Raw genomic sequence first — 24,307 nt, forward strand, 5'->3', positions numbered from 1 at the left:
TTATTAGGATACAGAATTGACTGCTGATTTCTGTACATTGATTCTCAAAGCATATTTTAAAGATGAAATGGGACAGTGACTATCAGTCATAGTTCAATGTCTGGTGCTCAGTAAGTTGTAGTTATAATTATTTTTATTACTAGAATGGAAACAACAGATATTTACTGGGCACTTACCATTTTCCAGGTACTGCAGTAGGTCAGGGGATACAAAGATGAAATAAACAATGTAACCCCTGTCTTCTTGGGCCTTCTGGTTTACTGGACCAGGGGCTGGGGTTCAGCTCTTTGTTAAATAATTGCAGAAACATGACATAATGATTGTGGTAGGTGCCATGAAAAAAAGTTATATGACATAATGGGGAATTTGACTCATTTGGAAACTTAAGAAAAGCTTCCCTGTGGAACTGGCAATGGAGATGAGTGCTAGACAATGAGGGGGGTTTTGCTGGGCAAAGGGGAAAGGCAAGAACATTCTGTGCTGAGGAGATGAAAACATCTGAAATGTGAGTTGCCTGGTGAGTAGACATGCTTGGTGAGAGAAGATAGCATGGATGGTTTGGAAGACAATGAGTTTAAGTTTCTTTGGGACATCCAAGAGACAATGTCAAGATGGTGTTGATATTTGTGATCTGGAGCTCAGAGGAGGAATCTGAGTTAAAGTTATACATCTGGAAGTCATATCAGTATAGGTAGTCATTGAGGCCTTGCAGTGGGTGAGATGGATTAGGAAGAGGGTATACAGTTTTCAAAAGAGAGAGCCTGAAGTGGAATGTTGTGAACTCAAACATTGAATAAGTGAATAGGACAGAATTAACCTGCAAAAGAGATTAGGAAGGAAGCATTCACAGAGGTGAGTGGAAAACCAAGAGAGTGCTGTGTAATGAAATTCCTAGGATAATAGTGGTATAAAAGGTGGGAGTACTTAGCAATGGCAAATCATGCTAGAAAGGTAAATAGGATGAGGACTGAGTGTTCAACAGATTCATTGGCCTGGGGGTGACTGTTAGTGGAGTGAAGGTAGCAGAAGAGAACCACGAGTACAAAGAAGAGAGAGTGAGAGGTAAGGAAATAAAGGAATGGCCTATAGAAGACCCTGATGTCTGCTGGGAAGGGAAAGGGAGAGGTGAAGGTGGATGAAGGCAAATGAGAAGGTTGAGTGACTCCCTGCTGCCTCTTCTTTCTCTTTCTCCTCCTCCTATCAACAATGGGGGAAATTTGAGCATGTGTCATGATATGGTTTGGCTGTGTCCCCACCCAAATCTCATCTTGAATTCCCACGTGTTGTGGGAGGGGCCTGGTGGGAGGTAATTGAATCACGGGGGCAGGTCTTTCCCGTGCTGTTTTCGTGATAGTGAAGAAGTCTCATGAGACCTGATGAATCTATAAGGGGAAGTTTCCCTGCACCAGCTCTCTCTTTCCCTGCTGCCATCCATGTAGGACATGATTTGATCCTCCTTGCCTTCTGCCATGACTGTGAGGCTTTCCTGGTCAGGTGGAACTGTAAGTCAATTAAACCCCTTTCGTTTGTAAATTGCCCAGTCTTGGGTATGTCTTTATCATCAGCCTGAAAACGGACTAATATATGTCACTTCATCAACAAATGGGCCTGAAATAAAAGTGGGTTTGCAGGTCCACTTTGACATGTTATATACTCATTTAAGAGTCATTCTTTCATTTATTCATTCACTCATCAAACTCACTGAGTATGTGCTATGTGCCATCTACTGCACTAAACACAACACTCTTCCAAGCTAAGTAAGACATTACTTTGAGAAATTCCTGGTTTAAAACAGGTAAATAAATACATTTGCAAATAATTTGAGTATAATGCCTGAAACAGCATAAGAGATTTAAGAGTAGTATGTGGAGACAATGTCAGAGGTTTATCCAGGGGAGGCGGTGTTAGCTGTACCTAGAGGTGGCTGGGAGGGCTTGAGAGGGAGACAACATTTTAGTGGTTTTTTTTTTTTTTTAAAACATTGTCTTGCTCTGTCACCAGGCTGGAATGCAGTGGCGTGATCTAGGCAGGCTCCCTGCAACCTCTGACTACCTGGTTCAAGCAATTCTCCTACCTCAGCCTCCCGTTTAGCCGGGATTACAGGCAAATGCCACCTGACCCAGCTAATTTTTGTGTTTTTAGTAGAGACGGGGTTTCACCATGTGGGCCAGGATGGTCTTGATCTCCTGACCTCGTGATCCACCTGCCTCAGCCTCCCAAAGTGCTTGGATTACAGGTGTGAGCCACCACGCCCGGCTCTGAGCGGGTCTTAAAGGAGGAGTGGGATGGCTAGGCAGAGATGAACTGGGGAGATACTCCCAGCTTCCCCATTCTTCCAAACTGCTGCGAGGCTCACCTTCCCAAGATATTAAATGTGGCCTTGTCATTCCTTAACACAGCATACAAGGTCTTTTTGAATATTTCCTACTTTTCCAACCCAAACTGGCTGCATAATTTTCAGGCCCAGTGCAGAATAAAATACAGGGTCCCCTGTTCAAAAATGCTTAAGAATTTCAAGTGTCAACCAAGAAAAACTGTTAAACCAAGAAAAAGACCCTTGTGAGCAAGAAGCCCTGTGCAATGGCACTTGTTAAAGGTCCATGTGGCTGGTCTTGTCTTCAACTCCATCATTTTCCTTTCCTTTCCCGTACATGCAATTGACACAGATCACACTGACCTTTCAGTTTCCTGAATGGATCCTGCTCTTCCACACATCTGTGGCTTTTCTTATGTCACTCACTCTGCTGTAATTCATTTATGCATTCATTTGGAAGATTTTACTGAGGGCCAACGATGTGTCAGGCATTATTCTACACAGTGGACATAGTGGTGAATAAAATGGACAAAATGGCTTGCTCTTGTGGAACTTGCATTTCTGTAGGGGGAGACAGACAATAAATAAATTATGTAGCATGTTAATAATTGGTGAGTGGTATGGGAAACAAGAAAGGGGGAAGTGATGGAGATTGCAAATGCAAATAAAATGGTTAGAGAAGGCCTCATTGAGAAAGACTTTTGAGCATTGGCTTAAAAGCAAAAGCAAAACAGCTCTGTAGATATCTGGGGGAGGAACAATCCAGGCAAGTGAAATGCTGGTGTACAGGTTCTAGTTTCGGAGCCTGCACTGGGCTGAGTGAGTGAGGGGGGATAGTAGGGAAAAGACTGAAATGTGTGTCAGGAATGCAAGTGAGAAGGGACAAGGAGAGCTCTGGGGTCATTTCAAAGGCTTTGCTTTCATACTCTGAGAGGACGGCAAACCACTGGAGGATTCTGAGCTGAGGAATAACTTGTTTCGATTTACATGTTGAAAGGGTTATTCTGGCTGCTGGGTTCAGATTAGATGTCAGGTATTCGGAACAGAAGCTAGAAACCCTTTAAAAAGTGATGAGAAGTAGGATTCCAGATTCATTTTACAGGTAGAGGCAACAAGATTTGCCTACGTGGCTGTGAGAGGAAAAGAGAAGTCAAGGGTGCTTACTACGTGCTGAGCACTTCACATTTTGTCTTTTAAAAATATATTAGCTTGTTTACATACATTATTTTGTTTAAATATCCCCCAAACTCATAGGAAGTAAGTCATATTATCATATTTATTATAATTATGATAAAACTGAAGTTCAGGGTTAAAGAATTCACCCAAGTCCATTTAGCTTATAAACAGCAGAGTTGGGGCCGGGCACAGTGGCTCACGCCTGTAATCCCAGCACTTTGGGAGGCCAACGCGGGTGGATCACGAGGTCAGAAGATCGAGACCATCCTGGCTAACATGGTGAAACCCCGTCTCTACTAAAAATAGAAAAAAATTAGCCAGGCGTGGTGGCGGGCGCCTGTAATCCCAGCTCCTTGGGAAGCTGAGGCAGGAGAATGGCGTGAACCCCGGAGGCGGAGCCTGCAGTGAGCAGAGATCATGCCACTGCATTCCAGGCTGGGTGACAGAGCGAGACTGTCTCAAAAAATAAATAAATAAATAAATAAATAAATAAATAAATAAATAACCAGCAGAGTTGGAATTCAACTTAGGTCTACCTGATTTAAAAGTGCAGACTCTGTTCTGCTGCCAGGAAGGGCTTTGTTCTCCTTTTCAAGGAGAAATCCATTATGTCCCTCTAGCAGGCCCAAAGAGCAAGCTAGAGGAGTCGTATAATGCAATAATGTATTCATATACATGTGTAGCAATTATATGGCTACGATTTTTCTTAATCTGCTTCCTAGATAGAAAACACACATAGCATTTTTTTAAATTTTCAATAACTTCGATTTACAAAGTGTTACAAAAAATAGTACAGAGAGGGTCAGTATATGCTTCATCCAGCTTTGCCCACTCATAACTACTTATACAACTATAGCACATTATCAAAACCAGGAAATGGACATTGGCACAATACCATGATGATTCTGCCAATTTTTACATATATTCATGTGTGTGTGTGTGTGCATGTAATACTAGATTAGTTTTAAAAATACAATAAGTGCTTGTTAAATGAAGAAACAATTCTTAATATGATCAAAGGATTACTTAAATTGAGTGATTCTAGTTTTCCACAAGAGCAAGAATGTATAAGCAGGGCGAGGAGAGGAGAAAGAGCAGGGATGTGGGGGGTGAGGCCAGAAAGATTAGCCATAGTCATTTGAAGAACCTTTTGTGCCATTGAGGATTTGGGGTTTTATCTAATCAATCAAGAATATTTTTGATGGCTCTTAAGCAGGGTGATGATGCAATCAGATTTGGAATTTTCAAGTTATCTTTGCAATAGCACAACTGAGGATTGGATGGGAGCTCCGAGGCAATTAAAATCAACCAGTATCCTAAGGAAGTGGCAGGAAATAGGGAGGAAGGAAGAGACTTAAAGAATATTTTCCAATGTAGAATTGACAGGTTGGTGATAGATAGAATATAGTGGTGAGAAAGTGGGGGAATCAAAGAAAACTGATGTATTTAATTTGGGAGACCGCGTCAAAAATTCTGCAAGTCACCAAGGGCTGGAAGATAGTGTGGTAGAGTCATAAGGAAAATGAGCTTTTGAACTGGATGAACCTGAATTCAAATCCTAGAACCACCTTTTCCCACCTGATTGTTCTTGGGCAAGTTATTAACTAACCTTTCTGATCCTCCACTTCTTAGATATAAAATAAGAAAAATAATAGCAGATAGAATGGGGAGGATGAAATGCAATAATTCATGAAGTGTCACATCTCTAATATCACTTATGAATACCAGGGGCTGGTATTGTGCTTAATACACATTAGCTCTAAAAAGGCAGAAAAGAACAGATGAGGATCATCAAAACAGACAATAAATTTTATTTCTTATGGGTTGAATTTGAGATACCGTATGGGAAATACATAACCAGTAGAGGTTTGGAAACATAAGGGGATTCAGGAGTAAGGAAGGATCTAGAGACATTGATTCATAAGCCAATCTGAGAAGCAATACAGTTTTTTGGAATAAAGAAGTCTACTTATGGAAAACAAGTGAATGAGAAGAAAGGAGAGTTAAGAAAGGAATTCAGGAGGTTGAACAGAAGCCCCAGTCATAATGATCCCTAACTGTGTGAGTGCTAGAGGCGAGCACAGTTCCAACAAAGCCACATGTCATGTCATCACTTCTCTGCAAAGCCTCTGAGTGAGTTATTATCCTTTATCCCCATTTTCCAGGGGAAGAAGCTAAGGCAGCTTAGGTACTATGTGAGGCCACACAGGTAGGAAGTCGCATAGCCAGGATTTGAAGAGAAAAGTCTGAGCGTGTGCTCTTAATCACTGGATTACACTGGGAAAAAGCTCATTGGGGAAAGTTTCTCAGGCAAAGAAGCAGAAGAGTGTGGTGTTACGAAAGAAAAGAATATGAAGAACTGGTTAATGATGCACAGCTTGATAAAGAGGCCAACTTAAGAATTCTGTAGTCCCTGGTAGATGTTTTATGTCTGGAATCTTCACTCAGAAGGCAAAGGAGAAGTCAGCACTCTGACTCTTTCTGACAGAGTAGCACAAATATCTTAGTACAGAGCTCTCGTTACTTTTTAATTGAGATATAATCCACATTCCTTAAAACCTACCAATTTAATGTATACAATTCAGTGATTTTTTTAGTATAGTCACAGGGAGGTCATGCAATCACGACTGCTTTCCTGTTCCACAACATTCCATCAGCCCCAAGGAGAAACCTTATTCTCAATAGCAGTCACTCCTCCTTCCCCACCAGCCCCTGACAACCAGTATTCATCTACTTTCAGCATCCATGGATTTGCCTATTTTGGACTCTCATTATTTTGTTTCATTTTGATAAAATGTTTAATTAAGGTGTTGTTGATGAAGTGGGCAATGTGATGTTTCAATATAGTTATACATTGTGAAATGGCAAAGTCAAGTTAATTAACATATCCATCACCTCATATACTTACCATTTGTTATTGTTGTTGTTGTGAGAACATTTAAGAGCTGCTCTCTTAGCAATTTTTTTGTTTTTTGAGACCTAGTCTCACTCAGTTGCCCAGGCTGGAGCGCAGTGGTCTGGCCTTGGCTCACTGCAACCTCCACCTCCCGGGTTCAAGCAATTCTCCTGCCTCAGCCTCCCGAGTAGCTGGAACTACAGGCATGAGCCACCACGCCTGGCTAATTTTTTGTATTTTTAGATGAGATGGGGTTTCACCATGTTGGCCAGGCTGGTCTCAAACTCCTTAGCTCAAGTAATCTGCCCGCCTCAGCTTCCCAAGGTACTGAGATTACAGGCGTGAGCCACCATGCCTGGCCCTTTCCTAGCAATTTTCAAGAACACAATACATTATTATTAACTCTAGTCACCATGCCATAGGATAGATTTCCAGAACATTTTTCATCCTGTCCGACTGGAACTTCGTACCCTTTGACCAACATCTCCCCATCCCCTACCCCACCCACTCATGACTTTCTGAGGCTGCCTCTTCCTCTCAGTGGTTACTGCTGCTCCAGGAATGGCTTACTCAGGCTCACCTCTAGTGTGCCTTTTCGAGTGTCCATCCATTGGTTCTCCCCTGTTTTTTTCTGGAGCAACAAGGCAAGTGTCTTCTCAGTTCTAAAGCAATGTTTTCTAAAGTGTAGGGTAGAGTAGGAAATGCTGCTAGTCCATAGCAACAGTGAATGTTGAATCAGACAGTAAGAGAGAAGCTGTGGCTCCTTTTCTAATTCCCTTACAATCCTTCTGATAAAACCAAGAAAACCAAGGCTCAGTTTAGAACCTTGGTAGCTGTCAGATTCTCTGACATTTGCTACACTGTCTTTGGTTTTAACAAAGTTCTTCTTAACCAAGAACAGGCTCAGAGCTTTCTGCTTCACCAGTATTTCACACACATTAAATAAGGTTACATTTTCCATTGTACTTATTTTTACCTTTACTTTCTGTTTAGGGCATTTATGTGACTGATATAAAGTTTGCTTTAAAGTAAAAATGTAAAATGAGACAATTTTAAGAAAATATTAAATGGCTGAGAGCAAGCAGGTTCTGGGATTTGGCAAAAATCAGGAAAATGATGCCTGGATGACTAAAGTCTGAGAATCACTGTTCTAAAGACAGTATTTCACATATTTAGAAATTAATGTCTAGTTTTTCCTTCATTGTCTCTTCAAAATATGTCCAAACAATTTCAAAGTGATTGGACCACAGCAATACTGCACATGCATGAGGTATCTTATTAAAATTCTCATGGTTTCCAAATATCCTCTAAATATAACAAATCAAACTACCTCCATCCAAAATCAGTAATTAGTCAACCTGGACGCACACGGGACTTTGAAATCTCTCATCTCTGCTGTCAGAGTAATCACATCTTCCCCAGACTTCTTGCTTTCCGGATTTACCCAAGGCCCCGTGACTTTTATCAGCAATTTATTTTTCTCTGGAAATGCCTAGTTAGAAGACTCCAGAAGAAATCAAAATTAAATTGTTTTGCTGTTTTCTCTCCAAGCAATGGATGCAATCAAACATTACTTCCCCTGATTTTCTTGTGCTTCATTTTTCAGGCAAGAGGATGTTTTTGCCTGTTTTGTCTGTCCTCAGTTCACCCCTTTCCCAGCTGTGTTGACACCTTTCCTCATTAGTTGCAATTCATTCTTGAGCCACGGAATTTTGCAGCTACCCAGGCCCCAATACTGCAATTCGGGATGTGTTCCCAGAGCCTGTGAGTCATACTGAAGGAGAGTAGAGGATTCACGCAGGGAGGACTGAACAGGATGGGCTCTATTTCTGCCAGTCCTAGAAAAAGCAGGATGACTCCAGGCAAGTCACCTGAGCTTGAGGTGCGTGCCTTTCTCTAGAATTCATGCCTGTCACATAAATATCTTTGGGATGGCAACATCTACATGTGGCTTTGGGCTTCTCTTTATAGAAAATCATGTCCATTTTTATATAAAAGGATATGGAAAATGTGCTTAGAAGATACAGAATCTGCCTGACAAAAGTAAACTACATCAGATTTACAGATCAAGTTAAACAGAATGAAATAGATATCTTCAACAATAATACAACTAGAGCTATTTGGTAAAATATTTTTTGCATTATAATCCTTTTATTTGTTATTAAGTTTGGAGAAGAAAGTTCACTGTCAATTAGGGAAAGTTAAATCATGTCTTTTCAGAGATGAAAAATCTCCTTGATCATTTTTGAATGTTAAGACATTTTGTGGTTTCTCTGTCGAATGCCATCTTTTCTTTTAGAAAATTTTGTGTACAATTTCCAGTATTCTACATAGGATACATTTTTTATTTCATCCAACTCTCAGCCGCAAAGCTTTATGATCAACTGGGCAGCCCTGGGAAACAGCACATCTTTTTACTGTTGTTACAGTCTCGTCCACATCTACCCAGATTGTAGTTAAGGGGCACTCATGAATATGCAATTAGCCGTGGAAGTTCCCATGTCTTTCTCACTTCCACATTGATTTGATCAGCTAGCCTCCTTTTTTTTTTTTTTTAACAGCTTTATTGAGGTGTAATTGCTATACAGAGAACTGCACATATTTCATGCGTACAATTTTATGACTTTAGACATATGCAGACACCCAAGATTCCATCACCACACTCAAGGTAATAGACATATCCAACATGTCACAAAGGTTCCTGTGTCTCCGTGTGTGTGTTAAGAACATAACATGAGAGCTACCTTATTAATAAATACCATATTGTTAACTATAGGTACTATGTTGTAGAGCAGATCTCTATAACTCATCCTTTCAGCATGACTGAGACTGTATTCACATTGAACAATGGCTCCCAATTTCCCCCACCCCAACCCCTAACCCCTGGCAGCCACTATTGTACTCTCTGCTCTTATGAGTTTGACTATTTTAGCTACCTCATTGAAGGAGAATTATGCAATATTTGTCCTTCTGTGACTGGCTTATTTTACTTGGCATACTGTGCTCCAGGTTTATCCATGTTGTTGCAAATGGCAAGTTTTTCTTTTTTTTTTTAAGATTGAATAATATTCTATTGCATGCATATACCACATTTTCATCATCCATTCATCTATGGATAGACACTTGGGCTGCTTCCACCTTTTGGCTACCATGCATGGTGCTGGGATGATCATGGTCCAGGACCCCCTCAGGAGCCTGGTCATTATTGGATGATCTGCATGTTTCATTTTCTGCCACTCCTTTCTCTATGGCAACCAGCAGGGATGCATCCACAGACTGCTTTGTCAAGCTGCCAAAGGCTATGTGTAAGGTGGTGCAAGGCAGCCTGCAGGGTTAGTAGTAATTCCCCAGTCCAAAACCCCAGCTGAGTATCCAGTCCGAGTGGGACCACAGGTGGAGCCAGCCCACCAGCTATTCTCCTCTCTTGAAGTCGCAGTCTTAGCTCAGCCTTAGCCTCTGTGGTGGCGAATACCGACCCACTTTCTCTATAGTTACTGCACTCTGTTATAGCAGGCCTATGTTAGATTTTGCAAATAACAACACTACACATCTTAACATCCCACCCATTACTGAATTCTCTGTAAAACTTACTGAATGCTAACTATGAGCTGGGTACTAATTGCTGGTGTCTGGGACAGATGAAGTGACCTTTTTCTCATGGAGCCTTTATCTAGTGAGGGAGGCAGACACTAAACAACAACAACAAAAAAAAAAACCACACAAATTATGTATCCTATTGTCTGTATTTCTGTAACAATTATAAAATCATAAATTATGATCTGTCCTCTGAAGGCAGAGAACAGAGTGTTTTGACTAGAGTAAGCACAACCAGGAAAATACAGACACGTGATCACCACTCGAAGCACCTACCAGAGTTGTCGAAAGGACTCTAATGATCCAGTTGCCTTAGATGGTTAGGTCCGCTCTCTCAATGACTGAGTTTCTCAGCCTCAGCATCATAGTATTGTGGGCAGGTAATGCCTTGTTGTGGCACCTGTCTTGTGCATTGCTGGGTGTTTAATAGCATCCCTGGCCTCTGTTCAGTAGATGCCTGTAACACTCCTCACATCACCCCAAGTTGTGACAACATAAACTGTCTCGAGATACTGCACCATGTCCCCAGGGAGGAGAAATCACTGCCTATTAAGAACTACTGTTGTATGAGGACCCCAATGTCTTTTGGAGCCCCATAATCCCTCAGCTCCTAGAATGGGAGACTGGGAATCTTGCAAATCTCTCACTGCTGAGTGAGCATTTTAACACACAAAGCAACTCATGTTACACTCATGCTCAAATTTTTAATGACTCTAAATCACCCACAGAATCAATATTAGCTTGGAATGTGATATAAGACCCCACACAATGTGACCTCTGCTTAGCAGCCCAGACAGAACCATCTCCTGGGACTGACCTCACTCACATGCTCTTGTCTAGCGACACAGAAGGACTCACTCTTCTGGCAACCCACCCTGGTCTCTCATAGATTGATGTATTGTAATTTCTCCCCATCCCCACTTACTTTCTTTCTCTCTGCCTGGCCCGTCCTCTTCCTGCTGTCTCTCTGGAAGAACTCCTACTCATCCTTCCAGTTTCCACTGAAGCACTGCCTCCTCTGTGAAGCCTCCCTGGATTTCCCTCAGACAGACTCAGATACCCTTTCCTAGACTCCCACTGGACAACTTGTTCCAGCCTTTATTGTAGCAATTACCTCATTGCATCCTAATTGTTCATTTGCATATATGTCCCTCTCCAGATCATGAGTAGGGCAGAGCAGTATCTAATTTGACTTCCTTCTTCCAGAGCAGCATTGGCAGTATATACAATAACTGCAACTGCATTGAATGAATAAATAGATCTGCCTGGCCTGTATCCATGCAACTTTTTCCTCCCCACTTATTTTTGCTCCACCTCCCAAATCCTCTGGCTTGGGGGTCTTCTCTGGGGATGTCACCTGGGGGCTGCCTCAGTCTTTCTTCCCAGCTGGTTGGTATCTTTCCTTAGTCATTTTATGTTCCAGACATTCCATGACAGCAATCAAGGCAGAGAAAGTCTCTATTTATTAACTGCAGCTGTTCAGATTACCCTGCTTGTTCCCCTTGAAGTTCCTACTACAAGGTAAAAATCATCTCCTTGATGCTTTCCTTTCTTCCTCCCTGTTCTTCTTTTGTCCCTGCCTCTAAACCCTTCTCAGGAGCTGTGGCTATTCCCCACCAGTCAAGTTGGTCTTTCCCAGAGGCCCTCTTGCTATGCCTGTTCAGCTCTGTGATGGGGCAGGGGGCAGAGATTATAATCTCTTCCCTCTCCTGGGGCAGTTTCTTCTAGAGAGGACTGTGTCGTATGGTAAAGTCAGGGCAATTAAGCAGCCATATGGGATAAACCCTGTGCCTAGAAATGTCTGGAGCAGGTTTAGGAATCTCTTCATGGTATAGCAAATTCCTGTATATATAATTCAAAGTAAAATTACCTTATCCAAGGTCAAGTAATAAGCTTCTTTTATTATTGAATGATAAATTCTTAAAAATCACTTCTACCTTGAAACATCCTTTGCTGACTCATCAGTACCCTTCTACCACCCCCCACTCCCCATGAAGTTGATTATCACATTTGGTCATGTAACTAGGGACGATATCTATTACAATGTCTATTAGTGATAGAAATTTTTATTCTCTCCATCTATACCATATGTTGGGATGTTTACATTTTTGTATTTTCTCCTTTACTTATCACAGCTGTAAGAAAGTAGACATTACTGTCCTCTTTTACATGAAGAAACTCAGGGTCAGAAAAATTAAGCAAATTGCCCTGTTGTTAGTCTTAGAATGTATGTCCCAGTCTTTCTGATGTGAAAGTCCTTGAAATTTCCACAAAACCACATTTCATCTCTTTTTAGCAAATGACAGTCTGTTTCCCCTGTCCGTAAGTGATGCCTTCTTTATCACCTCCTACTGTTGACTCATGTGTACATGCACACACACACAAACACACATACGTGCATGCATGCACACCCCGCCCCCCCCCCCCCCGATTTCAACTTCTTTTGGGACAGTGTCTTATCCTCCCTTGTTTCCTTCCCATCTAAGTGTCCTACAATTTATAAGTTTACCAAATATTTGCCCAGTAGATATGCATATTTCCCTTAGTCATGAAATCAGAATTTAGATGGACCATAGAAATAATTGTCCTGTTTAGACAAGAAGCAAAAATAAGGACATACTATGGGTATTTAAAAAAAAACACACAAAAAACAAAACACACAAATTTTACAGGTCTTCAGTTTCCCCAAGGTAAAATAAATTAGGACAATTTCTCCGAACACCATGCCTCCTGCTCAAAGCTTAAAGCCAGATGGTAACATCATGGCTACTCCCATCATCTCCCACTGCAGGATTATCTTTTTCTGAAGCACCATATTTATTCTCCTTACCCATGGGAGATTATCTCCCTGCATAATTTATAATTTTAGATTGTGAGCTCATGTCCTTTGGGCTTTATCTGGGGAAATCTGTGCAGCTTGGGCTGAGAGTGTGTTTCCACAGAGAGCTTTTACGTTGGCTTCTGGCAGATGTCACAGGGCTAGTACCAGCCTGAGACTTTTTAAAATATTAACTTCCCAGGTTAGTATAAATTTTAACTCAAGGCCAGGCATGTTGGCGCATGCCTGTAATCCCAGCACTTTGGGAGGCTGAGGTGGGTGGATCACCTAAGGTCGGGAGTTCAAGACCACCCTGACCAACATGGAGAAACCCCGTCTCTACTAAAAATACAAAATTAGTTGGATGTGGTGGCACACGACCGTAATCCCAGCTACTGGGGAGGCTGAGGCAGGAGAATCGCCTGAACCCGGGAGGCGGAGGTTGCCGTGAGCTGAGATCGTGCCATTGCACTCCAGCCTGAGCAACAAGAGCAAAACTCCGTCTCAAAAAAAAAAAAAAAAAATTAACTAAAAACCCACTTACTTATAAAGTGTTCAGGGAGACATTTTCCTCCCACCCACTACGTAGGCCAAAAGAGATAAGCTTTCATGCCTTCTCCTAGAACCAGTGGGCAGATTTTTTTCCCTAGCCATCCTTTCATTGAGGAAATAGCATTTTGAGTCCCTACAGAAATTCGGTTTTAATTTTCTGCCTCTCTTGAGACCAAGGCCTTTTTTTCTGTTCCTAGTGTCAGTTAATCGATAGACCTTTGACTACTATGACTTCTAAGGCCCTCTCCCCCACCCCTTTTGGAAGCTTTGTTCACAGCGCATGCTTAGGTTTCCCTGGCTTGGCTTTGGGAATATTTCCTTCTTTTGAGCTCAGCTATAGAGTTAAAGAAAAATAACATGTGTTGGGCATGTACAGTCCGTTTCAGATGTCAGCTTAGAAAACACCTACATCCCAAAGCAGGACTCTGGCTGCTCTTTCTGAGTGGCTTTGCTTCCAAGTCAATGAGTTCTAAACTGGCTCGAATTCTTACCCAAGATCATAAGAGTAAAGTTAAACCCTGAAATATGACACAGACCACTCAAGACAGAACCAAGAGAATTCCTAGGTACATTTACGCCAGGTGAACCAAATGGGAGACGTCCAGTGGTTGAATCAGAGGTGTGGTGCTTAACTTTCCCTGTGGTTGAAAGGCATTCTTAACACATTCATCCTTTCCAAGGAAGCTTGGCTTAGAGCATTTTGGATCCCTTAATCTCTGACTCAAACTAAGAATCAAGGATTAAAATTCATTCCTTGGTGACCTCACACTGAAGACACTAAGTGTTATGAGGAGTCATCTTAGCATGTTTGAAACTTAATGTTGCATGCATGCTTTTGCAATAAACTTGACTTTTTTTGTGAGAATGTCAGACTAAGTTTAGGGCCAGTAAAATATATTTATGTATGAATCATCATAGAAGAAAATGGGTGCATGTTCTTGAAGCTATGTATGTATGAAATAGCCTCTTTGAATAAAAAAGTTTAAACAGATGGTTGCTATATTTTATCTAGGCATTTCAATGTATTTTATAGAGGCAGAATTTCCTTCATGGCACTTGTCACAAGATATTTTCTCCCCTGCCCCTCAGCAATATGTAAGGACAGAGATGTTGTTCTAATTCACCACTGTATCCCAGCAGCTAGGTCAATGTCTAATATATAGTCACATTCAATAAATGTTGAATGAATAAATGAATCAGAAGTAGAAGGAGTTGACTGCTGTAAAGTTTGGTCCTATAAAGATGTGAGGTTTATATACGGACTACACTTCCTTTAAAACCATCTATACAAGCCTCAATGTCACTGAAGATGCCTCTGGCCTTTGTTTATCTCTGTACCGAAGATATTTCTCTTCAACCTTCAAGTATGAAGACAAATTGAAATGTCATTTGATATGGTTTGCCTGTGTCCTCACCCAAATCTCATATTGAATTGTAGCTCCCACAATTCCCACATGTTGTGAGAGGGATCTGGTGGGAGGGAATTGAATCATGGTGATGGGTCTTTCTCATGCTGTTCTCCTGATAGTGAATAAGTCTCATGAGATCTGATGGTTTTATAAGGGGTTTCCCTTTCACTTGGCTCTTATTCTCTCTTTGCCTGCCACCATCCATGTAAGATGTGACTTTGCTCCTCCTTGCCTTCCACCATGATTGTGAGGCCTCCCCAGCCATGTGGAACTGTGAATCCATTAAATCTCTTTTTCTTTGTAAATTACCCAGTCTCAGGAAAGTCTTTATCAGCAGCATGAAAACAGATGAATACACTATCTTATCCAAAAATCCTTCTCCCATCCCACTATGGTAGTGCAATAGTGTATCAATGTTACTATTTTTGTGATTATTAGGAACTAACTGTGCATTGAGCAGTCACCGAACACACACACACACTTACACTGAACCCCTCTGCTTTTTCAGCAGATGGTTTACACTGTTCTTCTCCGACCGATGACTGGGAGTCGGGGAAGATGAATGCAGAATCTGCAATCACCTCCTCTTCCAGCCACATCATATCTCAGCCTCCTGGAGGAAATACCGACGGTTTGTCTCCTCAGTCCCAGTTGACAGCTTCTGAACGTTTCCAGAATAGTTTGGATCATTCAGGTGAGTTCAGGTGTTTTAAATCCACACCCAAAGAATTCTTCCTTTCAGAGCCTGAGAATGACTTGGAGATGACTAATGTGCACTTAGGAGCTGGTACCAACCTGTGTGAGGAAGGGAGGATATAGGGCCTCTGCCAGAGCCCAAGTTACCCTTTTCAGAGACGATGACTGCCTTTGGGTGTCATGTTAGAGGCACCAAAAGCACTGGATCTGCAGTGTTTTATTTTTTAAAAATTCCGAGAATATTTTGTAAAATGTTAGGCCTCAGTAAAGCAAAGTGGAAGATACACAGATGTTTGCTATTTTAATTCTTAGCTGTGTATTGGACATACTACATAAGAAGAAAAAAGAGGCTGGGCACGGTGACTCACACCTGTAATCTCAGTATTTTGGGAGGCCGAGGCAGGTGGATCACCTGAGATCAGGAGTTTGAGACCAGCCTGGCCAACATGGTGAACTCCCATCTCTATTAAAATACAAAAATTAGCCGGGTGTGTTGGTACATGCCTGTAATCCCAGCTACTCTGGAGGCTGAGACAGGGACAGTCACTTGAACCTGGGAGGTGGAGGTTGCAGTGAGTTGAGATCACTTGAGATCACACCACTGCATTCCAGCCTGGGTGACAGAGTGAGACTCCATCAAAAAAAAAAAAAAAAGAAGAAGAAGAAGAGGAAGAGGAAGAGAAGGAGGAGGAGGAAGAGGAGGAAGAGGAAGAAAGAACAAAAAGAACATCCCTTAGTATTTTCTTGCGGGAGTAAAGCTGTAATAAATTCAACAAGCATGCCCCTTAATCTCTGGTTTGTTAATGTCAGATTAAGCGTATTTGGACATGGTGCTGCACCAAGGTAAAAGAGCCCACTCTGTCATTGGCTTGCTGAGATTAAAAGCCCAGCTCCCTACTCGTTAGCTATAACTCAGAAGAAGTTTACCAAACCCTCTCAAACTTAACTTTTTTTTTTTTTTTTTTTTTTTTTTTTGAAGACGAGTCTCACTCTGTTGCCCAGGCTGGAGTGCAGTGGTGCGATCTCCACTCACTGCAAGCTCCCCCTCCCAGGTTCACACCATTCTCCTGCCTCAGCCTCCCGAGTAGCTGGGACTACAGGCGCCCACCACCTCGCCTGGCTAGTTTTTTGTATTTTTAGTAGAGACGGGGTATTTTTAGTAGAGACGGGGTTTCACCGTGTTAGCCAGGATGGTCTCGATTTCCTGACCTCGTGATCTGCCCGCCTCTGCCTCCCAAAGTGCTGGGATTACAGGTGTGAGCCACAAACTTAACATTTTTATCTCTACATGGAGATGATCGTAATTCCTACCTTGTCGTTACTAAAATAACTCATGTAAAGTACTTAGCATACTGTGTCACATCTACTGAATACTCAGTAAATGTGAAGTTATTGTTACATAAAATTGAAGTTAAATTGGAAAAATATTTTCTCTTTATTTGCTTCCACAAAATCATAAATATTCACTTCACTGGCCATCACTCTTCTGGTTCTTAAGATCAATATACTTTGTACATTTTGTTCCCAGTGCAGCTACTAGATAAGTGTTCAAGGGTTTTTTGGTTTCGTTTTTTGTTTTTTTTTCTAGTTCCCTTTCCAGGTGTTGGAATGACAGGTTATCAACACCTAAGAAGGCTCGATAGCCACCTTCTCCAAGGAGCTCACCATACTTGGTGCTCCCCTAGCTCCCAAGACTTCTCTTTCTCATGCCCATTATTTGCACTGTTACTGCATGTTTGCCTCTGTGAGATCCTTAAAGATGAGCACTAGGTCATAGTCATCTGTGAATTCCAAAATGCCCACATAGGCACAGAGATAATGCTTCATTACTGGTGGACCAAGTAATAAGTGTGCTACCTCCATTTTACATATAAGAATATTCAGATTCAGACAGATAAAGTTAACCTTTGTACCCTTTGCCAAGAGTTTTGTAAGAACAAATATAAGCTCTTTGCTGTGTCTGGAATGTCTCTCCCACCTGCTATACCTGGGTGGCCCCCTACTCTTCCTCAAGTCTCAAATTAAATGAGACCACCTCTATGCACCTTCTCTACCTGCTTCTGCCTGGTGGAGGTAGCACTTTACTTCCTCTTGCTTCCCTAGCACTCTGTATATCTCTATAGAAACTGTTTATTTTCCTCTTTCTCACTAGGCTATGAAGTCCTGGGTGAACAAGGTCTCTATCTTCCATTAAGCCCTTGACATGTAGGTTTTGCATGTATGTTCTCTTTCAGGTGCTAAAGATAAAGGCAGGTACATCACCTGTATCAGTCTAAGATTTTTGAGTTCCAGTGGATGGAAACCCAACTCAAAGTAGATTACTCAATAGAATTTATTGGCTCATCTTAATGAAAATCCCAGGCTTACAGTGCAGGATCCTGTCATTCTGTGTTTTTTGTTTTCTCTTCTCTTCTGTGTCTGTGTTACTCTTTAAAAGGTTGTACCAGGCCAGCCTGGGTGACATGGTGAGACTTTGTCTCTCCAAAAAATACAAAAATTAGCCAGTCATGGTGGCTCATACCTGTAGTCCCAGCTACTCAGGAGGCTGAGGTGATAGGATTGTATGAGCCCAGGAGTTGGAGACCAGCCTGGGCAACGTGGTGAGACCCCATTTCTACAAAAAATTATCTGGGCATAGTGGTGCATGCCTGAAGTCCCAGCTACCTGGGAGGCTGAGGTGAGAGAAACACCTGAGCCTAGGAGGTCAAGGCTACAGTGAGCCAAGATCATGCACTGTACTGCAGCCTGGGCAATAGAGTGAGACCCTGTCAAAAAAAAAAAAAAAAAAAAAAGAAAAGAAAAAAAAAGAAAAGAAAACAAAACAAAACAAAAAAGACCCTCTGTCCATGGTGGATCCTGGTGGCTCTGTGCCTATACCTTTCCAGTTTCCAGTTCAGCAGAAAGAGATTACGTCCGTCTAGACTAATGACAAGAGGCCAATAATTGAATTTCATTGGTTCTGGAAGGGCCTGTTTCACATGAACAAAACTTTGTTGATAAGTATGTGAAACTCCAAAAAGCTTGAAAAGAATAAATGCTAGGAGGAAAGTGAGCAAAAATCTGTCACTTCACTAAATCATGTACCAACAGAGGGGGAAAGGTGATTCCTCGAGGAAAATATGGGCACTGTCCCCAGGGAACAGGAAATCGATGCTGACTGTTTTCTCAGTGAGCTTGCAGTCTAGTGGGGGAATATTGAGAAATATTACAGAATTTTTAATTCAATGCGAAAGAGAGTTAGCGAAGATATGAACAAGGTATAATGGGAGCACAGAGGGAGCAAGCTAAGGGCTAAGGAGGAGCTAGTAGAATCAAGGTAGGATTCCTGAAGGAGGTTACACCTGAGCTGAGCTGAAAAAGGTATTCAGTAAATGGCCACTTAAGAAGGAATTCATGAATAATTCGTCTCAAATCACACAATTCATATCTTTGTAGATCTCAAATTTAAGCCCATTCATCCTTCAGTATCCAAGTCTAGTGAACTTTGCAGTTTTTCAAGCTGGGTTTAGTTTCTGAGGAAATGTTTTCCAAATTCCACATGAAATCAGGGTAGGCTAAGAATAGAAACACACTTTAGAAGGATGGTTGAGTATTCAATTGAATCCACAATAACTGAATTCACAATATACATGAACGACTGTACATTTGCAGTGACATAATTTACTACTGTGATATTTTGAATTGCCAATCTTCAGCATTCCACCCGCATTATGGGCTAAGTAGGTTTTGTTAGCTGACTCAATCCTCATTCATGGCATAAATAGCAAAAATAAATGCATTTGTAACATAAAGTCATTCCAAGTTTTAAACAACTGTTGCAAAATTGAGCTTTTGAAGCATTTTGCAAAAATTAAGTTGAGGTCTGTTTATATTCTCCTTTAGGTCTTTTATGTGGTAATCCTTAAACCAGCTTTAATTTCTTTAAGGTGATTACAATAATACTGAGGTTCACTCTTATGCTTATAATTGTTGGATGATTTGTAGTTTCTACTGTGGCTTGGCAGTACTGAAATATTGTACTGATTGCAAAGAGTTTTGCAAAGACAAATATTTCATAATATATGTTCTCATTTTTGGTCTTTAGAGACTTCCGGTATGTGAAGTCACAATTGTCTTTCCCTGCCTGCTTCAGACAAAATGTTATGTTCTGTCTAGAAGTGGTTTTTAAATCTTGGCTGTGACACCTCATAGCTGTGTGACCTTGGACGTGTTCGTCATTTCTCTTAGTCTTATTCTTCTCTTTGCAGAACTAAGATAATGGCGTGCACCTCACAGGGTTGTTGTGCTGTTTAAGTGAACTAACGTATAAAAGCTCTTTGTGAATTATAAGGCACTTTACAGATTTTAGACATTATTATTATCACAGTCATAGAGTTAGATTTCTTACATTATCATAAACTCTACAAAGCCTTTCCCCAACGTTAGATCAAAAGGCAGCCCTAAACTGTGTAAACAGCATAGTCTTTTATTTTATAGTGATTGAAGAAAGTAATTAGTTGCAGAAATTTTCTAATGACAGCCCTGTATAACAGAAGGTAATTTTATCTTCTCATTTATGACACGTTGCTTGAACTGACATACGTTCCAAAAGTTTTTTTTTTTTTTTTTTTTTTTTTGGTGGGTAGAAGGGAAGTTTGAGATGATTTTTTGTTCCAAGATGATTGAATCAGCAATGATTTCTAATTTATTTATTTTTGTTCTTCCTATTAGAAACCAGTCTGTTGCAAGAGGTCTTCTTTCAGGCCATCCTGCTTGCTGTGTGCTTAATCATTTCTGCATGTGCAAGGTAATTCAGATTTTATTTTCATGCAGTGGTATTTCATAATTAGTGAAGCTATAACTGATTGATGATTTCCTTGCCTTATTCCACAAAACATTTTAGGTAGCTTTGTTGTTAAGATTTGTTCATTTGTCTGTCCATGATAAATTTCCCTTTATCTCTCATTGCCCACCTCCATCCTCTTACAAAGCATGCAAAACCTAGAAAGTAGGCAAGGCACAGTGGCTCATGCCTGTAATCCCAGGACTTTGGGAGGCCAAGGTGGGAGGATCACCTGAGGTCAGCAGTTCGAGACCAGCCTGACTAACATGGTGAAAATTAAAAATATGAAACTAGCTGGGCCTGGGGGGGGGGGCACCTGTAATCCCAGCTACTCAGGAGGCTGAGGCAGGAGAATTGCTTGAACCCGGGAGGCGGAGGTTGCAGTGAGCCGAGATCCCACCATTGCACTCCGGCCTTGGCAACAAGAGCAAAGCTCTGCCAAAATAAATAAATACATAAATAAATACATAAATACATAAAAATCTAGAAAGCATACAAAACCTAGTGTACCTTGCTTAAAATTGTATTTTACCATGTATTGCTTTTTGTTCAAAAAAAAAGTGGCTCCTGTTACAGGTACACTCTAAGTATACCTGGAGTTCAAAGGCACTTGAAGTTCCCACCATGGGACTTAGGGTCCCTGCAAAGACTCCACCCTTCCCATTGTATTTGCATATCCCCACATAAATTGTCTCTTTATGTCTTCTTAAGATATGTTTGTTCTCTACTCTCTGGCCCGTACGTTCTTCCTTTGCCTTCTTTTTCTTTCCCTATCCAAGTCTCCAGGGCAGTGATCGAGTTCCTTGGCCCACTCCTGTCTCAGGGCCTTTGTACTTGCTGTTCACTCTGCCTCTTACAAACCTCCAGATAGCCTCGTTACATGTGAACTTACTTCTTTACAAAATCTGTTCAAATGTCACATCATCAGAGAGGTCTTTCCTGAAAATCCTGTATAAATAGCATGCCACTGTTTGTCACATGCACCTTGCTTTACTTTTCTTTCAAGCACTTATTACCCTCTGACTGTGACATGATTATCTGTTGAAGTTTCAATGGGATCTGCCTCCCCCTAGAAGAATATGAGCTGCCTGAGAGCAGACACATTGTGTGTCTCCCTCATTTCAACATCCTCAGTGCCAGGGGTTCTTTGATATTTGTTGAATTGATGAAACAAAGGTGAATACAACAGTCCAGGGGTCTTTATGGTTCTTGAACTCTGGCCAGCAAGTGCTGCCTGCTCTCGAGTCCCACATTTTGAGGGTCAAATACAGCAGCATCACTTGGAGGAGCTGCTTTTCAAAATACAAAGTCCTGGATCCCATCCCTTGAGATTCTAATTTAGATTTACTGAGAATTGGTATTTTAAAATAAGCTTCCCAGATAATTATGAGGTTTGCAAAACATTTTTAGATCACAATGGGACCAAAGGAACAAAAGTGGAGGATGGGAGGTGCTCCTGTGGTTAAAAATAAATTTGCAAAATTCTGCATTCTGTATCCCAAGTTGGAGGACCATGACGTGCATTAGTATAATAATCAGTGAAATAATGTGGTGAGGGAACACGTCTGGCTTTATTTCACTTAGTGTTTTCCAAACCTCCAAGTTGATCTCAGAGCCCTTTCTTTCCTTTCACAGGACTGTGAATTAAATGTTCCTTAGGTTAATGTTTGTGGATACTCCTCCCTTAAGAGGTGGAGCTTAACTCTTAATCTTTTGAGGGAGGGCTGCATTTAGACACGTCTTCCAGGAAGTAGAGTAAGGAAGTGGGTAAGAAAGGTAACTCTTCAGTGGAGAAACTGGACAAACACTGCTGCAAGTGAACAAGTCAGCATCAACAGGGATCAGTTACATTGATTGCGTGTCCCCTTGATAGATGTGGTGAGAATGGCGCTTTATCTCTGTGGTCTTCCAAATCCCAGTCTACCAAAAGAAAAATAGCAAAATAAATAAATAAATTAATTAATTAAATAAAATAAAAAAAATTAAGGGACATTCAATACATTATCTGAGCAGGACTTTCCAAAACTCTTGTTGTACTAATGTACCAGTGTTGGTACATTACCATGTTTCTTCATTGTGACAAACATACCACAGTAATAATAATAGAGAAAGCTGACTGGGGACCACATGAGAACCCTCTGTCCTAATTTTCTGATTACTCTGCATATCTAAAATTATTCTAATGTTTATTTGAATTAAAAATTGACTAAAAATGTATAGATGTGAGCAAGACCATGGATGTTTCTTTCTTTTTTTTATTTTTTTTTGAGTCAGAGTCTCACTCTGTCATCCAAGCGGCAGTGCAGTGGCACGATCTCAGCTCACTGCAAGCTCCACTTCCCAGGTTCATGCCATCCTCCAGCCTCAGCCTCCCGAGTAACTGGGACTACAGGCACCTGCCACCACGCCTGGCTAATTTTTTGTATTTTTAGTAGAGACGGGGTTTCACCGTGTTAGCCAGGATTGTCTTGATCTCCTGATCTTGTGATCTGCCCGCCTCGGCCTCCCAAAGTGCTGGGATTACAGGCGTGAGCCACCACGCCTGGCCGGATATTTCTCATAGATATGTAAGTGACACATGACAGACAGGAAAGTCGATATGTTTGCACATACAGGTTGAGTATACCTCATACAAAATGCTTGGGACCAGAAGAGTTTGGATTTTGGACTTTTTTTTTTTTTTTTTTTTTTTTTTTTTTTTACATTTGGGAGTATTTACATATACATGATGAGATAGCTTGAGGATGAGACTCAAATCTAAACAAAATTCACTTATGTTTCATATACACACAGCCTAAAGGTAACTTTACACAATATTTTAAGTAATTTTGTGCACCTGTGGCATGAAGTCAGGTGTGGAAGTTTCCACTTGTGGTACCGTGTAGGCACTCAAAAAGTTTCAAACTTGGTGCATTTCAGATTTTGAATTTTTTAATTAGAGATGCTCAACCTGTGTATACAAAATTCAAGAAAAGGCAAGACAAATCAATTATTATAGATGTAAGAATAGTGATTAATTCCAAGGGTATATACTGAAAGGGACAACCAAGGAACCTTATAGGGTGCAGGAAATATTCTGTGTCTTGATCTGGGTAAAAATTACAGGTGTTTATATTAAAAAATCAAAATCAAGTTGTATACTTTATAGGCTTTGCTGTATGTATGTTAGAGCTCATTTTAGAATAACAGTTTTAAAATGCATATAAAGGGATTTCCAAAAGGATATTCACTAGATTTTATTAATAACTTTTACTGTATGGTGGGATTTTTCCAATGATATTTTCTTTTCTTTTTTGTATTTATTTGTAATCTCTTTCAAATGATTCACATTTTGAAAATAAAAACCACAAAAATGTTATTCTTTTTTAAAATAAATCTACCCAGTGACATCATCACCCATCATATTGACAAAAATTCAAATGCTTGGTCACATATTTTGGCAAAGTTGTGAAGTAGCAGACGTGCTCCATCATTGCTGTGAATTTTTTAGCAATTTATTCTTAAAATCCCCAGTTGGGGGCTGGGTGCCGTGGCTCACACCTGTAATCCCAGCACTTTGGGAGACTGACGCGGGTGGATCGTGAGGTCAGGAGATTGAGACCATCCTGGCCAATACGGTGAAACTCCGTCTCTACTAAAAATACAAAATATTAGCCAGGCGTGGTGGCGGGCGCCTGTAATCCCAGCTACTCGGGAGGCTGAGGCAGGAGAATGGTGTGAACCCAGCAGGTGGAGCTTGCAGTGAGCCAAGATCACGCCACTGCACTCCAGCCTGAGTGACAGAGCAAGACTCCATCTTGAAAAAAAAAAAAAATCCCTAATCCCCAGGTAGGGAGATTCAATAACGTCGACCAAGTTTAAAGTTACATGTCTCCTTTGACCTGGCCATACCTTTTCAAATAATTTATTGTGTGAAATGACATATGTAAAATACTATTCATTGCATTTTTAAGCAGTTTAAAATTATTTTTAAGTGCACTTTTAGTGGTTTTAGTATATTTATAAAATTGTAACACCATCACCACTATAA

General features: G+C 40.9%; 1 protein-coding gene across 10 annotated transcripts in view; it reads left to right on the forward strand.

Annotated features, from left to right (window-relative positions):
• Positions 1 to 24,307, forward strand: part of TMEM71 (transmembrane protein 71) — a 60,103-nt gene that overhangs the window by 23,113 nt on the left and 12,683 nt on the right. For 8 of the 10 annotated variants that reach the window (XM_010380296.2, XM_030938173.1, XM_030938175.1 and 5 more), the window contains exons 6-7: positions 15,268 to 15,453; positions 20,166 to 20,241. In XM_010380296.2, the coding sequence (XP_010378598.2) occupies positions 15,268 to 15,453; positions 20,166 to 20,241 (262 nt within the window). The remainder of the gene's footprint in view (positions 1 to 15,267; positions 15,454 to 20,165; positions 20,242 to 24,307) is intronic. The other 2 variants (XM_030938170.1, XM_030938172.1) reach the window with 1 other exon arrangement.

This window comes from Rhinopithecus roxellana, chromosome 9 (genome assembly GCF_007565055.1).
Source record: "Rhinopithecus roxellana isolate Shanxi Qingling chromosome 9, ASM756505v1, whole genome shotgun sequence".
Taxonomy (NCBI): domain Eukaryota; kingdom Metazoa; phylum Chordata; class Mammalia; order Primates; family Cercopithecidae; genus Rhinopithecus; species Rhinopithecus roxellana.